Source organism: Meleagris gallopavo, chromosome 1 (assembly GCF_000146605.3).
Source record: "Meleagris gallopavo isolate NT-WF06-2002-E0010 breed Aviagen turkey brand Nicholas breeding stock chromosome 1, Turkey_5.1, whole genome shotgun sequence".
Lineage (NCBI taxonomy): Eukaryota > Metazoa > Chordata > Aves > Galliformes > Phasianidae > Meleagris > Meleagris gallopavo.
This window is the reverse complement of record NC_015011.2, coordinates 7,522,771-7,547,158: the sequence shown is the minus strand read 5'-3', so window position 1 is coordinate 7,547,158 and position 24,388 is coordinate 7,522,771. Positions and strand designations below refer to the sequence as shown.

Below are 24,388 nucleotides of genomic sequence, written 5' to 3'. Positions count from 1 at the left end.
AAAAAAGGGAAAGTAGGAGGCTTTGGATCACCTGGGTTCCATCTGAATTTCTGTAAAGCTGCTCTGGCTTACACTAATGCAGAAGAGGGTGGGCAGTGCAGGGAGCAAGCAGATCTGGGCTGGAGACCACTGGGACACTCATCTGTGCCTTGCTTGGTGCTGCCCTACAGCCTGTTCTGTGCTCACCACCCTCTGGTGAAGAACCTTTTCCTAACACTCACCTGACCCTCCCCTGATGGCAGTTCCGTGCTGTTCCCTTGGGTCCTGGAGTCTCATTATGTCCCCCTAAGGGGACTCAGTCTGAAATTAATTGTGAAGGCTGCACTACACATGGAGACAGGAACTATCCATGCTCACCTGCTCCTACCCAAAGTACAGATTGAACGTTTATCTAGACCATCTACCTATGTAGGCCAAGGTGTGAAACAATGTCATAGCAAGGGGAGAACACTCTAAGACTGACATCCTATCCTGAACCTGTCCATCTGCATTTGTATCACCAAAACAGCAGCCACCAGTGGCTGATGGCATTGCAAACAGGTTCCTACTGAGACAAATTTGTTGACAGTGGACATACTATCCAACAACAGAAGTGTATGGGTTGGCCTAACACGTGCAACAAGGTATTGAGACGCCATGGTGCACAAAGCAAATTCCCTTCAAAATATTCTGTATTTTGAAAAAAAAAAAACAACAACTTGTTCTTTTCAATCTCACTGCATTTTAACGTGAGTATACAGTAGATACAGCCAGTACAAAAAGAATATCTGTGTATACATCGACATACCAGGTTACACATATGTGTACACTGAGTTTTTGGGTTTCATTACTCTCTGCTGCAAGGAGCATAAATCCAAAGCTCCTTCAGAGGAGGAAGGTCACTTAAATCACTGCCAGGAGCTAATTGCTCACTGTACTCAATTACCACTTACAAGCTTTCATCACTAAGGGCTTCTGCACTGCATATTGTCATCCAACTCCTTGTTTTCTAGCATTCGTGTGTGCCACATACAGAGCAGCAGCAGCACTGGCATCTGCTTGTGAATGTGGTCTATCAGGGAGCCAAACTCCAGTGCTTTAACTCCAGAGCAAAACACTTTGCTCTGGAAGCTGTCTTGCTGTCTTCAGCAGGACTATTCACGGAGCACAATCCCAAGTAAGACAGGGAAAAGTATGGCATATAACCCTAGGTATGTAGTAATCCCAGCAGTTCTCATGGACCAATTTAGGCAGCTTGCTTTTGGATCCCATTCATGCATGCCTGTGTCTGGTTGAATTTCCCTTACAGTTCAATTTAGAGCCACAAAATAGCTTTTGTTTCATTATCTCCATTGATTTGTTCATTTAGGTATTTATGTCAATGTAGTCACAAACAATGGTGCAAACAGTTTTGTGTGACTTATAAGGAGGTTGAATATTGGAAGCCATATCATTTTTCTCTGTTGTTTGTCTTGGCAGTTAAACTGATGTGTCAATTACAAAAACATAATTGTTTTTAGAAACAGAAACCGAGTCCATTTAGGTTATAGACTAAGTATGGATTTTGGTGCCCAAGGTTTGTATTGTCAATTGCAAACAGTAGTTTCTTTTGTCAGAGCTTTCAGAAAGGAGTAGTGCATCAATGAATACTTTGCCTCCAGGTGGATCTGTTTATAAAGTTTTACTGGTTCATGTCCAGTTTCCTGCAAAGGAAATCTATATACATTTGTGTTGCAAAGACACTTGGAATAAATACACCACCTCACACCCCTTCAGTGTCAAACTCATGCTGAACTGAATGGATATTGAAAAAGACCAAATCAGGTAATAGAAACCGTATATGCTATTTTCCATTTCCATCAGTAACTACAGAAACAAAGCCCAACAACTGTAAGCTCACAGGTTTTCTCATTTAAGGTCTTAATCTTTCAACAGAAATATTTTTCTGAAGGAGCTGCAGAGCTCGGGGCGCTATGTGAGATTAACTATACAGATCAGGCAAACAATGGGCTCACTGACAATGGAAATGGTCCCATGCCAGAGCAGGACATTATTCCAAGAGCTCCACCACCCACTGGGAAGTTTGCTCAGCCAGGACTTAGGACACCTGCTCCCTAGTTCTCTCTTTGCTGTATCACTGGAGGTGGAAACAGGTTTTCCCCCCAAATCCTGGAGATGTGGTGCCCTGCTGTCCCTCTTCTCATACTCTTCCCTTGCTGTCTGCTGGGACATAGAATCCTCGGCGGAATAAGGGCACTCTCTGTTGTTACCTTATCACATTACTGCAGTCTCTAGCACAAGTGTAACACAAATAATTAAGGCCTCAGTCCTGTTTTTTTCTGGCAAAGAAAGGACAGACATCAGCAAAATGATTTTCAGCAGCCAAATGCATAGGGAGTGGGAGCAGTGCAGTGCAGAAGCTGATAGTTCTCTATGATGCAGGTGACATGTCTAAGGATGAGCAAAGGACATGGCAAACTTATCCAGAAGGGCCTTCTGCAGTGAACAGAAGGGGAACTTGCTGTGACTTGCTGTGACTTGCTCTCTTGGAATGCTGGAAGAGCTGGTGCCAAGGGAAAGGGCAGCTAGCAGAGATTTGCACTCAGCTGAGTTAGAAAAAGGCTCGTTCCCCGCTCCTTTTCACTCTTAATCAACCACTATATAGATCTTCTGGCTTCACTAGAAGCTTGGCCCCACATGCTATTCAAGGACAACCTTTTGACCCGTGCTCTCCCTCAGTTAATGGCTCATGCCATATAAAGCCTTCCTATGATCATTAAAATAGGAGGCGTTATTTTCTCCTCTGTAATAGTCTGACAATCTAATTTTAGTCACACTGAACGCAGTAATGACCCTATATTATCAGAAGAAACTATTAAGTCGCCAACGCAAAGGTTGTTCCTATTGATTTTCTTCTCAGGTTGTCATGATAGAGCACAACTAATGAATGGAAATCCTCAGTACAAATCATTTCTAAATAAATTACTCTTATAGAGCTTTTACTCTTAAATAGAAGAATTGATTTAATACTTTAGTGGCTTTTCTTCTTCCTGAACTCGCAATGTAGCCAACCCCAGACTGCATTTATGAACCAGGCTTTCCTGTTTCAGCTGGTTACGGATCTCTTTCAAGGAAGGCACATGAAAACTCAGTGGAATAGGATGAACAAAGAGAAGAAGGTCCCTGAGGGCCTGCGTCACAAAGCTTTCTCTTTGTGCTTCTGGTCTACATCAGGTATAACACTGCATTAGGTACTCTGCAAACAAACAGTAAGAGATTGTTTTCCCAGTTTTTGAAGAAAGGAATTTATTTTACTTCCAGGTTAAGATCTGTGGTACATACAGACCACTATACTTTCTGAAGGTGATGTGGGACATTCTTTTCTAAGACCGAGTCCTACATCCTAAGTACATTTTTTTGCCACGTTCAAATAAAATAATTGCTATTTCTTCAAAGCTTTTTACAGTAGAGGAGGAAATATTATGCATTTATGATCTGTGTAAAGTTCCTCCTGCTTCTCCTTTGAGGACAAATCTCACTGATTTGTGCTGGGTTGGAGATCTATTACAGGGCTGAGCTGCTCATGTCAGTGAGATGGCATCATCTTTGGGCTCTCCTGTGATTAGGGTCCTGCTTCTGCACGTGTCTGACACTGAGCATCCTCTCACACAACAAACCATGTCCTGAGGTGGCCTCAGGCTGCCCAAGGCAGGTGCTTGCCAAAGGGACTGTCTCTAGAGGGGTGATTGCCGCTGAACTCTCTGTGGGTATGCCTGTGCAATTATCCAGCAGCTGTATAATTACTCAATCCAAAATAATTATTCTAGCAGATAATTTAAATTTCTCCGCCACCTCAGCAGGAGAGTGGAGATGGCTGATGAGAGCATTACTGCTGGCTCAGCTGTCCCAGGAACCCAACCCATGGGTTGACATTCTTGATTCTTGCTTTTTAGGACTGCACAAGCAAGTGGGTCTTCCTCTTGGTGCATCTTACAGAAAATGCTTCTGCAAACTAAGGTGGAGGACAGGGACAGAATTAGAGGGCACAGCTGTCATAATGAGAAAAGTCTAACTACAGAAAACAGGCAGCTGGGAAAAGGAACAGGGACTGTGCATAGCACTGAGAGATTATAGTCTAGGACCTGTTATAGCATTTGCCAGACCTTGAATATTTATCCCGTTCTAATTTTAGACATACTTTTTAAACAAGGGGTAGAAATGTCTTGTCTTAAGACAAAAGTTTTGTTGTAAACAGCTCTGAGAGCCAGGGTTCTAGGTGAGCAACCAGCATTGCCTGAGGTGGCAATGAATCAAATTCTGTGGCTTTGCTCAGCCATAAGGCTGTTGGTCAAATTCTCTTTTCTGATGGAAACCTTACTTTTAAAAGTGCTTTTAGCCCATGTTAGTGTTGTCAATCCCTTTCTTTCCCAAGCTTTCTTCTTTCTTTTTATTGAGAAATTCTAATCTGGGATCTAAAAGAATTTTAAAAAATTGAGTAGTTTTGTGTAGGGTTTTTTTTTTTTCCCTTTCACTTTTCTCCAAATAATTTAGCACTACTTCTAAACCTGCTTGAGTGATCAACACTTTAACTGAAGGGTTTTGCCAATCTGACAAGAACTTAGAACTAGCGAAGGGATCTTAGAGAGGTTAAGCTATACTTCCACCAGTGCCAAAAAGCACCAACTCTTTAGAGATGGGATTAGGAAGGGATTGTTACTTCCTCTATACACCTCCAGCAATGCTGAACTCCTACCTTCTAAAGAGGTATCACAGGACAGACTGATTAGAGACCCACACCTTCCTAGACCTTGATCTAGGACCTTGGGGTGCACAGGTCTTCTACTCTGGTCATTTTGTTGAGGACCAAACAACAGTGAGATTTGCTCTGATCTGAGAGTTGCCTCTTAAGTCTTTGACTCCTTGCACTTACGTTTCATCTGTGAATGCAATTCCAAAGTATTCTTTCTCCTTCAGGTTGAAATGAGATGCCACCAGGTCAAGCAACTCCTTTGCCAAAAGCTTTGGCTGGAAAACAAAAATGAAAGAAAGTGATTAATGAAGAGAACTTTGATATAAGGTACTATGTTTCTGGAAGGACATACTATCCTTGAAGGTACTCCAAGGAAAATAGAAAACAGGTGGTTCTGACCTTGCCAGTACTCACTGTCTCTGTAGATAGATGACCAACTGCTTACCAGTGTTCAGATTTACCATGACTCGCTCACATATGCCTCTCTGATAATTTCAGTAGTTAAAGCTTTTCATCAAGAACCGTTGCAAACACATTTCAAACACCCAGTCTCACACGCACAGCATAGATACATGCTCATAACACTAACAAAATACATAGTGCCAAAAGATAGGATGTGACAGGACCAAACGAGAAGTAAATGACAGAACAAAATAGTTTCTCATTCATTATCCAGACAAGATGCTGTCTGTGATCCTACAGTCATGTACGAGTCCTGGGTCCCAGAGCTGTAATGGTCACAGCAGCACTGGCACAGCTGGAGTCAGAGATCCCTGATTTGTAGACCAAATCCTTGTAGGACTCTCAACCTTTCTCCAAAAATGTCTGTAAATCCAGCAGCAGTAGCTGTGCCTAAATGTAGCACAGGCTTAAAGCAGCCCTCAAATAATGTCTAAGATGCTGTGTAGGATGAACAGCCCTAGGTAGGATTCAACAAGCTTCATTGTAATTCCCAAATCAGGCTTCCTAGGTAGGACTTGGGAGTTTCTGCTGTGTCCTCTTTACATGCTGCATTGCCTTTCACAGGCTCTTGTAACTCCTAAATGGAGCAGACCAGGCATGGAGCTGTGGTCACGTCCCTTGTCTCCTTGGGTCTCTGCTTTCACAAGTCTTTGATAAGTGTGTAGTTATGATACCAAGCAGGACACCGAGCCACCAGTCAGCTCACCTGAGAGGGCAAGGGTGGGGAAAAGTGAGAAAAAGCATGCCTAAAACACAGAAGCATTTTTCCAAGCCTGGAATAAGAGCTTGGAGGGGGATGGATTGGGCTTTTGTATTTCACAGGAGTGCAGAAAAGAGCAATAAATGGCTGATGTGAAACAAGCTGCTCATGGATATGGAAAAGCGATGGGTCTCTTGGCTCCACCCAGCCAGCACTGACACAGGGGATGCTGAATAAACAGTAAAATCCTCTCCTGATGTCCAGCCACATCATGGAGCAGCAGCTATGCGGCTGTCCAGACTACCTTGCCTTCCTCACCACAGCATCCAGCCCCTAGGCATTGAGTTGGGAGCAGGAGCTGGAAGCCCCAGCCTTCAGCCACCCTCCTGTTGGACAAATGCCATGAGCTGCCCCTTCATCTCTGCTGAGTGAGAGCTGGCTACTGAAAAAGCCATGGAGAGATGGTTAGCACTGCATGAGTCCCCTGCCCGGCTGCTCTTAAAATTATAGAATCATTAAGGTTGGAAAAGATCACTAAGATCATCTAGCTCAACCATGAGTTCATCACCACCATGCCCACTTAATCACATCCCTCTTTTCCCAGCACAACCCTGTTCCCAGGCTTGGCAAGGATGCAATCTCCACTGCCCTTGCTGTGAAGATGCATCCCAAGTCTGCAGTGCCAGATAAAGGAGGATAAGGCAGAAGAACAATAGATGCAGAGCCAGCGCTAGAATGGTGCCAGGTTAGTTACTGGGCCAGCATTCCTAAAGAGGATTACAGTGGGGAAGTTAAGCCCAGATAGACCCCTCCAAGATTACTTTCCACTCTCTTCTTAAGCTCTGCAAGGTTATTGTCCTTTCCAGTGGGATGAGTCCCGTGTCCCTTCAATACAACCCAAGTCTTTGGAGGGAGGGTTGAGTTAGGTATCTTCTCCAGCTAGCAAAGACACCTCAAGACAGCCCCTCATAGCAAGGATAAGGGCAAGAAAACCCAAGCAGACACAAGGTGAGCTGCAGACAGCCACTGTCTCAAAGTTAGCGGTTAATCTGCTTGCTGTTCACAATGGGATCAGCTGAGTGATGACCTCCTTTCATGTCAGCTGCACAGACAAAGAGCTCATTAGCGATGCCTGTGGCAAGTTGTTTTAATTCATTATTAATTTCTAGACTTCATTTTCCAGGGGGATATTCATTTTGCATTAATAAAACTGCCGTCACAGACACATTGAGGAAGATGGGGTCTGGTCTGGTCTCAGAGAGCAAGGAAATCAATTGGAAGTGGGTGCAGGGCCTTCTGTATTCTATACATCGAGAAGGTTGCAGGCCAGCTTGTGAATCTTACATACATAAATTAGGAATAATGGATGGCTTTCAAACCAGAAGCTGAACTCTGTGTTCTGTGCTGTAGAGCTGGACCATGGCAAAGAGACCTACCACGGCACTGCTGCTCCTTGCATCCTTCTTACCCAGGCTTTCCTGGCATTCTCCGTCTAACCTGCTTCAGAAAAAGAAGTATAGGGAGTGTGTTGAAACTGTAGCAGCTGGCCTTAACATCAGCAGAAATCCTGTGGTTGGAGCTGTGAGGGCTGAGTATGGTGGGTGTAGGTTGTCCATGTTATTTGGCCAGGGATTTCCCTGCTGCTCTCTCCCACTTTTGGGCCCTCTCGGAAGGAATGTATATGAAGAACAACAAAAGGGTGCTCTTTCATAGAAAAATCATCAGGGTCCCAGTCGTGGTCCCAGCACAGAAGAGCTCCTAGGGATTCTAGACAAACTACAGTGGGCAACTCCTCTGTAGAGTCCAACTTGACTTGGGAGCAGTGATCCCTGCCAGTTTTCTCTCTTTCCTCTTCAAAAGTTAAGAGATCAAAGAAATTCTTATTAAGGGCTGTCTCTTCATTCATTAGTAGAATGACCCAATGCAATGCCTGAGAGATTGATTTGAAGTGCTGCAACCACTGCTCCCAAATCCTCACAGCTGCAAAATCATTCCTTCCTTCTCTCCAGGATAACTTAAATTTTGGCTAATAATGTCCAAGAAGAAAGAGAGAGCTTTGTTGGTGGTGTGAGGAGGTGAAAAGAAAAGAACTGAACCTCTGTAGCAGCTCTGTATGTTGAAGCTAGACCAAGAACTGCTCTGTAAAAGCACTGCAGATAGTGTGAGGAGGTGCACAAGGGATCACAGCTCATGGGATCACAGCTCATGCTGCCAGGGCTGCCTCCTTGCATTTCCCTGATGCTTAAGAAGGAGCTTCCCATGCCTCAGGGTTGCAGGCACAGCGTGTACTGGAAAGAACTGTGCTGAGATGACTCTGGTGCGTGCAATGTGCAAGTTCTGTCTTGATCTCCTTGGATGTATTTTAAGGAGCAACGACAAATTAACCACAAGGGATGGCTTGCTCTTCCATGCACTGCCCTTAGCTTAACTCTTAGGGCTGTCTCTTCACAATTAGACATGAAGGCAACTTCCCAGGATAACAGCATAGCACAGCAAGCACTAAGGGCAGGTGTGGAGAAGAAGGACAGCCCCAAGGAAGGGGAAAGGGAAGGTGTGTGAGGTCATTTTTATTCAATGTCAGAAAGAAAAGAGTATTACCACTCTTCCCTGTAGCTATTGGAGGAGTTCTCATCAGTGTGAGCCCTCTAATGTGGGCTGCTGGACCCCTGGGGCAGTGGGCTGAGGTCTGAGAGCTGGAGACTTCTGCAGTGCTGGAGAGAGGAAAAGGTGTGAGGTTCTGCTGTGTGAGGTGATATGCTGAACTAGGATCAGTGAACCCTAATACTAACTGGTGTCACATGGGCTCACTGCTAATAATGCTGTGTTATGGGTCTGTGTTAGCCATAGGATGGAAGGAGGAGGAATTCTGGGAATAGGAATCCACTTGTAGCCCAGGAGAAGCTTCTGGGGACGGCTCATCTCATCGTGAAACAGGCCTAAAGTCCAGGAGATCTTGATGGATTTCCCCGCAGCTTCAGCAGCTTGTTTTGCTGGCCATTGTGGGAAATACATCAGGAATACATGCATTCCAGTATTAAAGATTCAATACAGTTAAAAAGCACTGGTACTGGGATTTGAGCAGCCTGAGGAGCTCCAAAGCCGTCTGTTTCCCCAGTGGAGAGGCGGGCAGCCCACTTCTGGCAGAGCAGCGTTTTTCCCTGACAGCTTCCCATTACGTTTAGAAATGAGTGAGTTATGGAGAGAGATTATCTATCCACAGTCCAGCAGTGCCATGAATAAAAAACAGATGACAGGGTACTAGCAGCTGCTAGTATGTCCCTGGAAACGTGGGCACACATAAAGTATATTTTATTGTTTTATTAACTGTCAAAGAAGCCTATCTGTTCCCCTCCCCCGTTTCATCACTTTTCCCTAATTCTCCGTGGCAGAAGGTTTCTGGGAAATGCACAGTTTCAACATATGGGCAGACGTGCTGCCCGCATCCATCCGGCATGGAGACACACTGAGCTGTGGGAACCAGGTAACCAGATCATGCTTAGTAATGCCTCGTTTCATTAGATTAAAAAAAATCTGCTGCTGTCCAGTGTCTCCTTTGCAGTGTGATACGTAATGGGACCCAGATGCTGCAGTGCTAAAGGATATCTGCAGTACCAAAAAAGCTCATGCTCAGCCCTGGGAGGAGAACTTCCAGTGCTGCAATACACATAACGGCCCCTCATGGCATTAATGGTGGGCATCCTGAAAATCCATGGAGCTGAGGAAGGCATGCATATGCCAGTGTTGTCTAAAATGATGGACTTGGTTTTTGGCAGCCTGGAGACAGTTGCTGGAACAAACCTGACATTCCCAGTGATTTTCAATTGGGCTGGGAGGGATATTTTGTGCTAACAACCTTACTGTGGTCATGCATAGACACTGGGGCTGCCTTGAATCAGAGGCATTAAGCTGCAGGCATGGCCCAGCAGCACCTCAACTTAAAGCTCACTCCAGAGGCAGACCCAAGAGAGGCCCATTGTTTGGGAGGAAGAGGGAGCTGACCCCCAGGAGCACGTCCCAACTGTGCCATGTGGCTCCTAGACCAGTCAATGAACCCTGGCATACATTATTTATTAGCACAGCCATAGCAGATGCTATCTGATAACAGGTTTGGTTTCTGCAGGACAGGGTCTGTTCAAAACAGCCTTTTTGGGTGCCGACAGTCTCATATTGCTGACTTCAAAGGTTGGGCACTTGAAAAAAAGTCATTTGGTGGCTTGGGTTGGGGGTACAGTGCAGCCAGTCCATCATCTGGAAAGGTGAGGTGGAAAAAGGAGAGATTTGCATGAATGGTTGGACTAGATGATCTCAGTGATCTTTTCCAACCTTAATGATTCTATGATTCTACGATTGTATGATTCTAAGGCTTGCATGCAGCAGGGTGCCGTGCTCCATTGCCAGTCGTCTCAAGCCTTGGGCAGTGCAATCAGAAGGAAACAAAAGTGCAAAACGGTGACTCACACGCAGTTCTTCCCATCTGCCAACCCTAATAATTAGCTAACGAAGCAAAGTCCAGGTGCCCCCTCTGGATTAGATCATCTACTAAAAACAGCCACAAAGCAATGCTCTAACACCACGGAAATAAGGGTGAAGATGCCCGTACAGATCCTTTGTATTCCTGCTCTGTCTCTTGAGGCGTTGGTTATTCAATGTCCAGCAGCCTTATCTGCTAACAGCCAGCGGTGCATTTATACCCCCTGCATGAGGCAGAGCTTCACCCTGTGATGGTTACAGACCGTAACTCCCTCCCCTCCTGCTTCTCTGTGCATGAAACACTGAAATCTCTCATCTAGGGGCCATTGAGCTGTCACTCACTCAATATGTCTCTTCTTGTCAAATCGGCTCTGCCAGCAGCTCCATCATCCAGTTCTTTAACCTATTTTATGCACTTTGAAGACAAGAAAAATCCAAAGTTGTTCCATCGTAATGTTGTGTAAATTTTAAATAATAAATAATCAGCTATTTTACCATCTGAATATAAAGTAATAAAATTGTACAAATCAGGCTGAAGGCTTAAGTTAGAAGCCATCAGCTTTGAAATGCCACTTACGGAGTAGGTCCGCCTCTCCTTCGTGCTGTGTTGATACATGTAGTGCACATAATTAAAACAGAATCGTAGAATCCCACTAGATCAGGTTGCCCAGGGCCCCATCCAGCCCGGCCTTGAAAGCCACCAGGGATGGGATGCCTCCAGGGATGGGGATTCTCTGGTTTCTCTTCAGATCATATCAAACAGACTGAGATACAGTTATGTGAAAAATTATTCACTGAAATGCAAGATGCCTGTGGAGGGAATGCCTTATTTTTGATCACAACACAGCTGAACCCCATCAGCATCAGGGAGTGGCGATGGCAGCATCGCTTGTGCTGGCATGTGCAGCACCTCACTCCCAGGGCCAGCGGCTGGCTCTAAAACCTCTTTCCTTCATTTATACAGGAAAATGAGACAACTTGCCTCCAGCAGCCTTCCTGGGAGCCTGGAGAGCAGTGACAGAGCACCACTGACATTTTTCTTGGAAAGTCAACATTCGCAAGTTGTGGGAATTTGGATTTATTAGGCTCAGAGAGACAAAGACAAAAAAACTCCAAGTTTTAAAATGGCCCATTCGGTAAAAGGATTAGAAACACCCTACTGACAAGATGCCTTAGAAATATTCACAGATTTCTGCATTTCTGGGTTCTGCTAATACCTGACACTCAGTATCTTAAGTCGGAAGCCGTTGCTGACGATCTCTAATTCCCCTACATACTAGCAATGTGAATCTGCTTAAATATTTTTAGAGTCAGGGAAAACAAAGAGCATGAGTTGGCCATGAGTCTGCATGACAAAATTCACATTAAAGCCCCAGTAAGAAGCAGCTAGTGGGAGGAAAAAGACACTTTTGGGTCTGTAGCATTCTTCCTTTCCGTCTTGCCCAACACAGAGGCAGCTGCACACTTGCCCCATTCAGCTGGAGTCTTCATGGACGCTCAGTGACCCCATTCCTCTTTGTTGTTCTCTTGTGGTCCAGCAGCTCTAACAGTATTTTCAGGTGACTGCATCTGAAAAGAGCAGCCAGCTGCCACTGGTGCTGGGATGGGAAATCTGCCTGTCCTCCCTGCTCAGACCTGCCTCTCATGCATGACAAAAGCCTCAGTGCTTCTCCTTCTCCTCCTTTAGTCGGCTGCATGCTCCATCTCCTCCTTGTTCCAGCTGCCAGCAGCTCATTTCTCCCTGGGGTCCCCCAAGAATCTGTATCTCTGTGCCGTGATAGTTCATATGTGCTGACTGGGTCCACATCACCCTCATGGAACACCTCAGTCAGGTTTGATATCTCACAGTGTTCCTCACATATCATAGAATCATAGAATGGCTGAGGTGGGAAGAGACCTTAAAGCTTACTGAGTTCCAGCTCCCTGCTGCAGGGCTGCCCCCCACCAGCTCAGGCTGCCCAGCTCCCCACCCAACCTGGCCTTGAGCACTTCCAGGGACGGGGAATCCACAGCTTCTCTGGGCAGCTGTGCCAGTGCCTCACTGCCCTCAGTGAAAAGTTTTCCTGACATCTAATCTAAATCTGCTCTCTTTTAGTTTTAAATCCTTCCCCTTGCTTTCATGTGACCAGCAGTGAATATGATTTGCACGGTGGATCTGACCAACAGTGTAGCCCCCCTTTCAGTCCTTTGCAGCTGAATACTGTCCAGGAGCAGGAACGTAATGAGAAGATCTAGCCAAGCTCAGAAGCAAACCCAGATTTCATGGGCAAACAGTTGTCTTTTTTTTGGGGGGGGGAGAGGAGGTGGGTTGAAGAAAGTGTAGAATTCTTTATGCTGACTGATGTCAAGATTGCTTTCATAGCACTGCCAAGGTCAGTGCCAGCTCAGCTAATCAGCCATGAAAACATCACTGAAGCAAGCTAAAAAGTTGCCTCGAGTCAATTTCTGCATACAACTCTTACTATTCTTTATTTAACTTTCTAGGTTTGTTTTTGGATGTTTGGAGGAAACTGATCCTTCTATTATCTCTTTGCATTTCTCCCAAAATATAACACAACATCAAATTTGTTTTGTCCTTTCCAAGACAATTCTGAGGACAAACCTAGCTGGCTGCTTGCCCTGCTACTTGTTTACTCTAGCAAACATTGTATTTGCAGGACACTACTCTGGACCACATAGTGAGGAGTTGCATTCTGGAGGTCTCTATGGCTTTAAATGAAAATCCATTCCAACTTTGACTGAGATTTTCTTTCAGCTTTCAGGGAACTTGGAGCAAATTTCTGGGTGCAAAATCAAAAAGACTGATAGAAAAAAGGTACTCACTTACATGAATCTAAACTATCAACTTTCAGCAAATTCAGTTCCCACGGAGCAGATAAATGATTCCCAGCTATGATGGCTAGATTCAGTAACCCTTCAAGTCATTGCCAAAAGTATTAATGATCTATTGAATAACTTTGTATTTCCTTCTAGGAAACATCTGTGGAGCTTGCAGGTATAAATAGATCAGCAGAGCAGAAGGATGATACCCACAGGTACAAAGACTTCATCTTTGTTTTAGACCACCAGTTCTACACAAGTAGAAGACAGAAACCATGTTTGAGCACTATTTGCTGGATAACTTTGGTTTCTAGCTAGAATGGTTTCTAGCGTGGATCCATCTACCTCTTTCAAGGGGAAAAGAGTTTAGCTAGATGGATACAAGCAAAGCCCATGAGCCAAAGAGCAAGTTCTGGCTTGCTTCATCTTCTAGAACAGACAAAATGATTGATTCTTCTCCCCCATGAGCAAAGTCAGAGAAAGGATGCTCTCAAATTGTCCATCAATTACCACCAGGTGAGCCTAGATTTCAAATTTTCCTAAATCAGAAGAATTGGCTCATATAGTATTCAATTCTATAGCAATGTTTTGCACAGATTAGAAGGCAAAGTTCTTGGGATGGATTGGGATGGATTTTCATGGTATACCCCTGTCTATCACCTGACCACTGCCTACAGCCCAATGTCTGTGAGTGGCCAGGAAGAAAACCAGCTAGTCAGCCAAATCTTCATTCTATCACCCTTGCAAAAGGGCAGAAGAATCTCATGTTGCATCATGAAGGCATCTAACCTGTGGAACTTGCACTTGCAAGAGTGGTACAAGTGGAGACACTGACTGAATTTTAGATTCCAGTGTCTTTATTAGTAATCAATTTAAGCAAGCAGAGAGTTTACTCAGAGTAAGCATATCTGATGTCTTTATCACAGAACTGGATCTGCAGAGGATTTTTCACCTTCTTTTGCACATGACATACAGCACTGATGGATGCAGAGACAAGATTAGTTGGAGAGCTCCAACTGGAGATTGGGGCTAAGCTAATACAAATTGAAGCAGCTCAAGATGCAAATTGCTCTTGCTGTGGAGTTAAGAGGGTTTGCATCCAGGGCTTTGGTTCAAACCCTCGTCTAAATGCAAACGAAAAAAGACATAGATATAGCATTCTTTGCAGCGTGCTGCGTTGAAAGTTGTATGGCCTAGTTTAAGAAAGCATTTCTGACATGACAAATTTATGCAGATAATCTGTATAATAAATGGTTGGCTTAAAGAATTTTGGGTCTTCGTGTGTACCTGCCTTCAAGTTTCTGGAGATCTGTATAATTTTGCATAAGAGTAGTCAGCTGCTGCAAGAAAATCAATTGTGTTTTGAGCCATCTGACGGTATCACTTGTGGCAAATCAAACTTTGAGCATGAAGCGAGCTTCAGAGCCAACTTTCAGTGGCAGGAATCCATTTCACACTCAGTCGACAACAGGGTTTGATAAGGGCTCGGTCAGTGTGAATAACCAGCTGCCTTCTATATTTATTATGATTTGGTAGCATCTGTTGAAGTTTTATATCACTGAGAGGTTGTTGGTATTCTTTTAAAGCATTAAAGCTACCTTGACAAGGTCAACAACAATTTTTATAGAGGTCAGAATTTTTTATTTTGAAATATTTGATCATAATTCTATCAAACATTAAAGAAAGAGTTTGGTTAGGGCACATAATGAAATTGGACAGCTCACACAATCCATTTATCTTTTCAACTGTAAACCTCTGAAGCACTCTGGTTCATACTGTTTCAAATCAAGTGTAGAAATGTCTATCTCCCTTCATCTAGCCTACGAAAATTGGTACTTGGGAATGTTCTTCATCTCCTGTTGCTGATGTGGAAAAGGAAAATAAATTCCCAAGACATACTAGCTGAACTACATTCATATAATCTATTTGTTTTTAAAAATCTCTCCTGAATAAGGTTATTTGTTTCCACCGTTACTCAAAGTCACTTCTTCATTTCTGGAAGTATTTAATAAGGGAAGTGAATATTTTTGTAGCACATTTTCTAAGCACATTAAAATCATTTATTAAAAAAGCAGCAAAACCTACAAGACTACATTATGCATCATGACAAGGCAGTTCAGATTTTAGCAAATCCAATAGCAGTGAAAGCTAAAATCAATAATAATGCTAGATTTGAAGCATGAAGTTTGACCTTCCCATTTTATCTTACATGCCATTTGTGAGTGCAGACACTAATTAAAGTTAAGAAGAGCTGTGTCCTGATGTGCTGAGATTTGGGGATGGGGAATGCTTTCAAAAGACTAATGGACGCATAAGTTTTTGAGCATTCTTCTTAGCTCTTCTTCTTAGCTCTTCTCCTATCTAGAGATTGGCTTCCCTGTTGGATTCCCAAAAAACACAGCAATATGAGATACCCTTCTCGTAACAAGCTTGGAGTTGAATGTTGGTCTTCCTAGATCCTCACATCTGTTTAATCATCTGCTCTATATACAGTTACCATATTAAGAAAATACCACAATGTTCTGAAGTTTCTGGCTTAACACTCAAATGTAAAACATGCCATGAAAATACTGCACATCAGGCAGACATTTCTTCCCCTGGGAAGGTCAGGAGAAAGAAGCTGAACGTCACTTGCCAGATGTTGGTTGCATTGCTTAATGCCTGATGGCAAAGCTCAGACATTATGGGGAACCAAGTGACTGGAGACCGCAAGAAATAGGATAGCTAAACAGACTGCTCTAACCTCAAAGGCGAAGAAAAGAATGATGAATTGTGTAGGTCCAGCTCCCACAGCACAGTAAATCAGTGCTGCTCCACTTACATCCCCACTGATGGTAGTCTGGTCTCTAATTTCACTTGCATGAGCGTGGTTCCTGAGTTCCCCAGTGTGAGGAATAGGACTTGCCCTGTAAACTATTTTGGGTTATGAGGCAGGGTCTAACACCCTGTCCTGAAAGAGACCCTATCTACTCTTGGTGACTTCCAAGGCAATCTTTACTTCTTGAGCCAGCAGAACGTACTGATATAAGCAAGGGCCAGGCTTGCGATAAAACTATGATTATTTCATGTGAAATTGAGGAAGCCAACGTGTTGTCATTAAACAGAACAGAACCTCCCATCCCATCCCTTCTACTCATTTTAAGCACTACCTGCTCCCTTCCCTAATATGTCGTTTCATGAAGACCCTGTGTATGGAGACCACCATGTGTGTCCCTGAGAAGCAACAGTTGCTGTATTCAGCTTCTCTTGGGACATAGTCCAGTTGCTAACTGGGTCCCTTTGCCTGGTCCCCTCCATCATTCACACATCTGGCATTGCTTGAACCAGCAGAAGGTAAATGGGGCCCTTGGTGGAGCAGATTGAATTGCAATGGAGAAAGGTAGTGCACAGGAAAGCCCTGGCTCTGCTTCTGGATGTTATAATTTTTCTGTGGATGTATAAAACTAAAACAACCCTCTAATGCTTGAGGAAAGATGTAATTAATGCTGTTTTTATGCAGCTTTAAATGTACAATGGTGCACCTGTGTATTCTGGGATTGTTATTAGGCCACATTGAGAACTTACTGAAACTAACAAATTTCACTACTAAGGAATTTGGTACTGAACACCATTATTTTCACATGTGCAGACCAGACAGGAGAGTGGGCAGTGTTTGCTGGAAATGAGACACCACAGGGAGAATTTTTCTCCTTTATTTTGTGTAGATATTACACATCTATTATAAGAAACTGTGGGGTTAGGCCTTACTGCCTACCTCAAAGCTTCTCTTAGAAATCCTCACACATCCATTCTGGGCTTTGTACAACAGAATAGTTCCTTGGAGAAAATGTGCAAATCAGCCCATTGACCTAATTCAGTCCATACTTAGCTGTTATTTCTCCCATGATACCTGCTGAATTATCACAGGGAATGCTAACTCACATGGACATCCTGGTGCTCACTTCAGTGCTGCCTTCAGCCCAGGTAGCCCCAGCCACTGCCCTCGAAGGCACAATCTGGAGATAAACAAGCAGGGAATGTGTTTCTTCTCTGACACTGGTCTTCTTTTCCTGACTACAGGCTCACCATTGTGACCCCCATAAGTAAAGGAGGAAGCAAGGGACAACCGTGATAATTGGCTGCAGGTCAAAAGGAGGGCACGCAACCTAATACTTGCACACCATAGGAATTGATGGGGGATAAGAAAGGATCATTTCCACTGATATTTATTAAAAAAAAGGGCTGGTGATAAACCAGGCCCATCAAAAAGGAGGAGGGTAGAATGAATGACGCTTCTAGAGCAGATGAGATAGCGAGTTTCCTTTGTTAAAAAAAAAAAAAACAACAAACCAAACCAAACAAAAAAATCTGTTTTCTGCTCAGATGAAATAAAGAAGAAATAAGATGGAGTGATTAGAAGAGAACTCAGGCAGGACAAAAACTGTTAGTGAGCTACTGAGGAAATAATTGGAAAATGTAAACACACACAAATGCAGATGATGGCCCGTGTACTGGGACGACAGTGGAATTAGCCAATAAATGAAATGAACCATGAAGGGAGAAGCTTGGAGAATTGTGGAAGGTTTTTCTGAGCGGAAGGGTTAGAAAGCAAACAAAGACAATCTGGTTTCTGGAAAGAAGTGATCCCATTACTGGTAATGTCCTGTGGGAAGGGGAGGATGTTTGTGTAATACCAACCAAAGAAAGGTATCTAGGTGGGATGCTGGTACCAGCTCCACCCCTTCTTGTGTCTGATGACAGGAGTGCTTCCAAGTCTGGAGGGAGGGACAATGGCCAGAAATGGATATTCCCACATCCCATGAGCTTCCATTTCGGGTAGAGGAAATTCTTAGCTGCCTTATTTTCTGCCCTCAGTAGAATGAGGGTTGAGAACAGAATTTGTAATTGATCCTAGTGGTCTTCACCCCCGTTTTGGGACTGGGGCAGGTTTCCAATGGTGATCTGCATTCAGAACTGAAATATCATTGAATCATTGAAGTTGGAAAGGACAACTAAGATCATCAAGTCCACCTGTCAGCCCATGCCCACCATGCCCATTAACCATGGCCCTCAATGCCACATCTACCCTTTTCTCGAACACCTCCAGGGACGATGACTCCACCACCTCCCCGGGCAGCCTGTGCCAATGCCTCACCACTCTTTCTGAGAAGAAATTTTTCCTAATAATCTGACGTGCCTGCCCAGAGGCTTCAATCCCCCACAATGACATTTGGGTCGTGTTCTATTCAGGAACACTGCAGATGAGACAGCAGTCTGGTGGCACAGCACAAAGAGTTGCTATAGCCATGGACTGAGTCAGCTGGAGCTGTGAGACGAGAGATATGCAACCAAAATGAACAGTCAGCTTTCACCCAAGGACAGCACATCTCTTTGTCTCTTAAAATATCTAAAAGCTTTCTCAGCACTGTGGAGAATAGGAAGATGACTTGGTGTGGCACTGACCCAAACCCTGTGCTGCAGCCAATGCTCTCTCCTTGCATAAGGAATCAAAGTGCCTCAAGCCCTAGCACATGTCTGTGTGAACAGACCCAGCCACTGATGTCCTCCACCACAGCTGACGTTGAAGCTATGCTTCCCTCAATGGACAAGATAGCAGCTACCTGCCTTTGAGGGATGCTGAGGAAGTGTCACAGCTCCCTGCCAGCATCCAGAAAGCCTTTCTCTGCACCTCACCCAGACAATTCCTTGCTGAGTGGTATAAGAGACTGAGACTAGAGTGATTAACCCACTGGGATAAATCAGAGAAGCTGTTCCCTGCTCCAGGTGTCAGGGCCAAGTCTGAAAAGCTGGGGGAGCCCAGACATCAGGCCTTGTCATGCTGCTGGCAAAAGATGCTGCTGGGAGATGAATTCCAGAAAATGGTGCTGGAGATCTTAATGAACTTCCGGGAACTGAAGGCATCTCTATTGATGGGCCAGTGGTCACCTTGACTGCTTGACAGTCTCCCTGTTCTTCATGACTTCCTTCCAGATGACTGCATACCCCACTAAACCTCATCCTACAGCAAGGAGTAAATGGCCAGTGCAACGTCATCATTGCTAATGCTGAAGATCTGCAGTCTTGGAAAAACCTGTGCTTCTTATGCGAGGGTGCACTGAAAGATCATACTTCATGGGATTTGTGAGAACCTGAGGAAGCTGAATGGGGGCATAATTCCCCACTATTTTGCAGTGGGGAATTAACTTTAACTAGTGGAGGGTTTGAATGCTGCAGTGCTGTAGTCCTCTCTTGCTTCATTGCCCTTCTGCAACAGTTGTGTGGTTTTTATCCCTTGCACTGAAAGAAAGTCATGGGCCAAGTGGATGCCTCCCTGCAACAAACACTCAGAGATCTATTATTTAAGTGTTGGGAACTGTGTTTCTATCTATTTTCTTTTCCAAATTACTTGAACAGTTGTAGGTTAAGTGAAAGCTTTAGAAACTGGGTGCTGTGCCTTCAGCTGAAGGGTAACATCCTGTGCCATTAAATCACTTTGTAACATAGGATCATCCTAGAATCATAAAATGGCTTGGGTTGGAAAGGACCTCAAAAGTCATCTACTTCCAACCCCCTGGCCATGGGCCAGTTTGCCAACCACTAAATCATGCACTAGATTGAGGTCTAGGGCCCCATCCCTGGCCTTGAATACCTCCAGGGAGGTGCCCTGGTTTTTCACCTTGGACATCACCTCCTATTGAACCAACTCAGTAGGGAGATGTTTCTACACAGCCCTCCAAAACAATGCCCCTTTGCCTAAACAGGACTTCCAGACCTGCCCCTTGGTCATCTTAATGTCTCAGTGGCTGGACTCAGACTAGACTATTAAGGACTACAGGAAAAACACAATATTTTTAGAACAAAATTTTCCATTCCACTCACCATAGGAATCTGGAAAGCATTTGTCTGCCTGCTTGCTCTCTCTGGGGTCTCTAAAGAAGCAGCAGTTTGTCCTAGGAAGGAGATGCCAGTATCTCTTCAAAGAGAAAAGAAACAAACTGGCAAAAGTAGTTTGCCCTGCAGTGCCTGAATCCACAAAGAAATTCTTTCTGGGAAGAAAAAGCCACAGATGGAAGCCACAGAGCTAGGCAGGCAGAAGTTTCAAATGCAGATCTGGTTTTAGATGGAAAGTGGTTATATGAGAGCAAAGAGATATATTATATGCGTACAGTGCAAACCACTGCTGTTCAGTAGAGATTCATCCATCAATACTAGAAGAGAAGCTGGCCTATGGCTCTTGGCTGGTTTGCCAGAATTTTATTAAATGCACAGGAATGCCAAGTCTGTAATGTCTGAAAGTGAATTTATTTAACAATGAACTCTTTGAAAAGGGAATCCCAAATGCATAATTAATAATGAATCAGTGATTTGAAATCTGATCCACAGCCTACTGAAGCTGATAGACAGACTCTCTCACTTCAAGGAGTTTTGGATAAGGCACTCATTAAGCAAAAGGAAAAAAAAATAAAAAGCTGAGCCAGCTAGTTAGTTATAAGAATATTATAGCTTGGATTCTGCACTTAACAGAGACATACAATAATCTGTGCCACACATAAATCCCATCTCTGCTGACGGGAGACTCACACATTTCTGTGTCTGAAGCTTTACTTGAAATCTAGGAGAGGAAAAAAAAACGCTGTAAGAGGGTCCCCAAAGGAAAACCTCCAGTGGTTTGAAACACAGCTCATTTCCTCTTGGCACGGCGTGGGAGATGGCTGTCACACACGTGTCGTTCGGAGGTAGCAGATGCTGCTCCTCCCCACACCAAGCCCTGCTCCTCTGCTTGCCCAGCAGCTGGGGGCAAAACCCACCCCAAATTCCTGCCAAGCTGAGCGTAGTGTGGTGCCTGCATGGGGACATGCTGCTCGTCTCCCATCGGTGCTGCTTAATTCAGCTTGTCAGCGATGCGGGCGTTCAGCTGAGCCCGTCCCAGCATCAGCCCAATTTTGCAGCAGTGCTGTGAGACGGAGCTGTGGCAGCCTGGGGTCCCCTATTTTTCATCTGCCCGTCAATGAAAGTGGAATGGGGAGGGGGAGGAATGGGGGAAATGCTGGCTGATGAACAGCTTCATTGTCCCACGTCGTTTGCAAAAGACATAAGAGCATCCATTAAATCATTCTCCTGAGTCAAATATTTTTAAGTACAGTAACACGGCTCATTTTTAAGCAATCAAATAATAATTAAAAATAATCAGCTCCCCTTTCTGCTGAAGAATCAGTGCATCTGACATTGAATTTGCTTTTTTAAAATGGCAAAATGTAACTCAATCTAAATGTAAATTCCTGGAGAATCTGCTGTCTAATTCTCATTATTTCCACTTGCTTAATGCAATTAGAAACATCTGCCACTGATCAACTGTCCACACAGTGAAAATAAATAATAATTCATGCTATCTGCCTCCAAAGGGTAAAGATTGCAAAGCGCTTTAAAACTGTTCTCTAAAGCCCAAAAGCTAGAGCTGTGCAGAATTCTTGTGACAAGCTCTGAGTCACACCCAACGTGTCTGACTGTGAGTCTCCATATCTCAGAGACATTTGCTGAATGATTCAAGAGAATACTGAAAATACATAAAAGTGACCGCCCTGGTTTCTGGAAACATTTGGCTCACATGTGCTCATCTTCATAGCACTGTAGAATCATTAAGGTTGGAAATGATCACTAAGATCATCCGGTCCAACCATCAGCCCATCCCCACTACACCCCCTAACCATGGCCCTCAGTGCCACATCTGCCCTTTTCTGACCACCTCCAGGGATGGTGACTCCGCCACGTCCTTGGGCAGCCTGTGCCAATGCCTCACTGCTGCATCTGAGAAGAAACATTTCCTCATATCCAACCTGAACCTGCCCTGGTGCTACTTGAGGCCATTCCCTCTTGCCCTGTCGCTGCTTCCTTGGAGAAGAGGTCAACCCCCACCTCTCTACAACCTCCTAGCTGTAGCTCTCTGTCCTCAGAGAGATGCTGTTGCTCCCAAAGCTCAGCCCCAGCATCACACCAGGAATATGCATATGTTTGCACCAACTGAGCTGTGGCTGATGAAGGGGTAACACGAGACTGCAAAAGGGATATGGATGTAGAGAAAAAGAACACCAGACTTAGTAGGGATTGAGGATTATCTCAGCTGTGGCTCCTGTTTGACTTTGCCTATGAGAAGAGTGGAGAGGAGAGGCAGAATGTTTTCTAACATGAGTGTCCATGAGGGGATCACCAGGTCAGGGACATGGTGCTTGCTGCCTCGCCTTTAAAGCTCTTTAGTACATACAACCTCTCTTATAAGCACTGTGGGCTCTCAAAGGACAAGAAAAAAGAAGTAAAGAAGATAATCCAGCAGTGAGAAATGGACTTGTTCATCCCAATGGGGATGTGGAAGAAGAAAGGGCAGTTTAAGTGGGAAGGTATCAGCACTAGGCACTTACTGCTGAGATGTCATCAAAAAGGGAACCAAACTAATAGAAAAAAGGTTCTTTCTATCAACCCAGAGAATCCCATTTGCACAGTTAAATCCCTCCACACTTTTGCCTTAGAGGTGCCCAGCAGCAAGTGCCCATCTTGTGCAACATCCTGGTTGCTCTGCATCTCTGATACGTGGGGCAGCCTTCCATGAACATCCCAGGTGCTGAGGCATCGCCTGCAGTGGTGTTCCCACATCGCTGTGTGGGTCGGGCTGACTTCATGTGTGAAATGCTTGCCCTGGTTTCAAAACAAGGGTTGGGAATGAGGTGTAAATGGTTTGCTTGGTTTATTTTGTTCTTAAAACAGGGTAAGGGTCTTTAATTTTTTCTTTTAATTATTTTTTTTCCAAGGAGACAAGTGTAACTTACAGACTCTATAGTTACATTCTGGCAAGCTGATCTCTAAATCTGAGCCAGCACAGACAAGGGAAGAGTTATCTCCAAAAATAGGGATGAATCACTAACCCAAAATCTCTGCTATTAATTTTCCCAAAGGAAAACACCTTCCAGAGCTGTCGGATATGATGGTTCTACCTCCCAGCATTTGTTTTGACCCGCTACCAAGAAAGCTTCAGCACTGTCAGGACAGAGACTGAAGCTCCCTCCGCTGCAGGTTTAGATCTGTGCTTTTTCCTGCCCTAATATGGGCACTTTCACGGCAAAGGTAATATCAGAAGAGATATCATTCAAACATAATGGTGATGAACTGACTGTGAGCACAGATAGAGGGGAAAAGAAAAAACACCCTATCTGTATGAACAGCCTCTCATCTGAAAGGGAGGGGAATGCAAGGGGAGAACGAGCACGCCTTGCTTTTCATGATGAGGTCATGCATTTGTTTTTTTTTCCAAAACACGGCCCAATTACAAGTCAAGAGCCATCTCCTCTGTCCTGAAGATTAGAAAAGCTGATGTGTTTTCTGATGACATCCTGTCCAGAGGCTGAAATGGGCGCACATGCACACGAATGCCACGGGCACTGCTCTGTGCTGTGCTCCTTATGTGCGTGCTGCAATCAGCAGGCTGGCACTTCCCTGGGGGAGGAAGGGGAATTCGGGCAAATAACCCACCAAAGGGAGAGACAAATCCATTTTGACATCAAATTTCCCGGAATCCCCCTCCTAGTCAAGTGGCATGGGACACTTTACTCAAGTGAAGACAAAAGGGGTTGGTGGAGCACACGCTGGAAATAGAGTGAATACAGGCTGGAGAATGGAGGTTTGCTCCATCACTTTGGAATAGCATTTTGCATCATTTCCTAAGAGTCTAGGCCTAAAAATAGATGGCTTTGGCATGCTCCTGGATAAAAGCCTTTGTAGGATGATGGGAGGAGCTGCGGGAATGCAGATGTTTCTTTCCCCTTGCCCTCTGCATGCAGGGGCAGTTAGCACTGTGGTGCTGGACCTGGCTCCTTTCTTTCCTTGAGGCTGTTTCCAATTGCTTTCACCAAATCAGGTGCACTTGATTTATGCTGCCCTAAACCAGCCCAAATGCACCTCTCTAGGCAAACCAGTTGAACCTGACACTGATGTGGCCACTTTCAGCCGCCTCCTGCAGTCACCTGCACCAAGGCAAAGGGGAAGGAAATCAGTGAGATGGTAACAGTTTTTACTTTTTACTCATTCTGTGCAACAGTCCTGAGCCCACAGCCACATTCATGGCCAAGGCTCTGAATGGGATATGCAGAAGGAAGACCCTTTTGAGTGGAAGCTGAGATCCTTTGTCTCAGCTGCATTCTCTGGGAGCTGAAAAGGAGAGGGAGAAGGAGAGGAGAGGAGAG

The 24,388-nt window shown here is 44.6% G+C and overlaps 1 protein-coding gene across 3 annotated transcripts in view; it reads right to left on the bottom strand.

Moving 5' to 3' along the window:
- Window positions 1–24,388, bottom strand: part of FRMD4A (FERM domain containing 4A) — a 201,057-nt gene that overhangs the window by 89,966 nt on the left and 86,703 nt on the right. For all 3 annotated transcript variants that reach the window (XM_010716844.3, XM_010716644.3, XM_010716904.3), the window contains exon 3: window positions 4,910–5,004. In XM_010716844.3, the coding sequence (XP_010715146.1) occupies window positions 4,910–5,004 (95 nt within the window). The remainder of the gene's footprint in view (window positions 1–4,909; window positions 5,005–24,388) is intronic.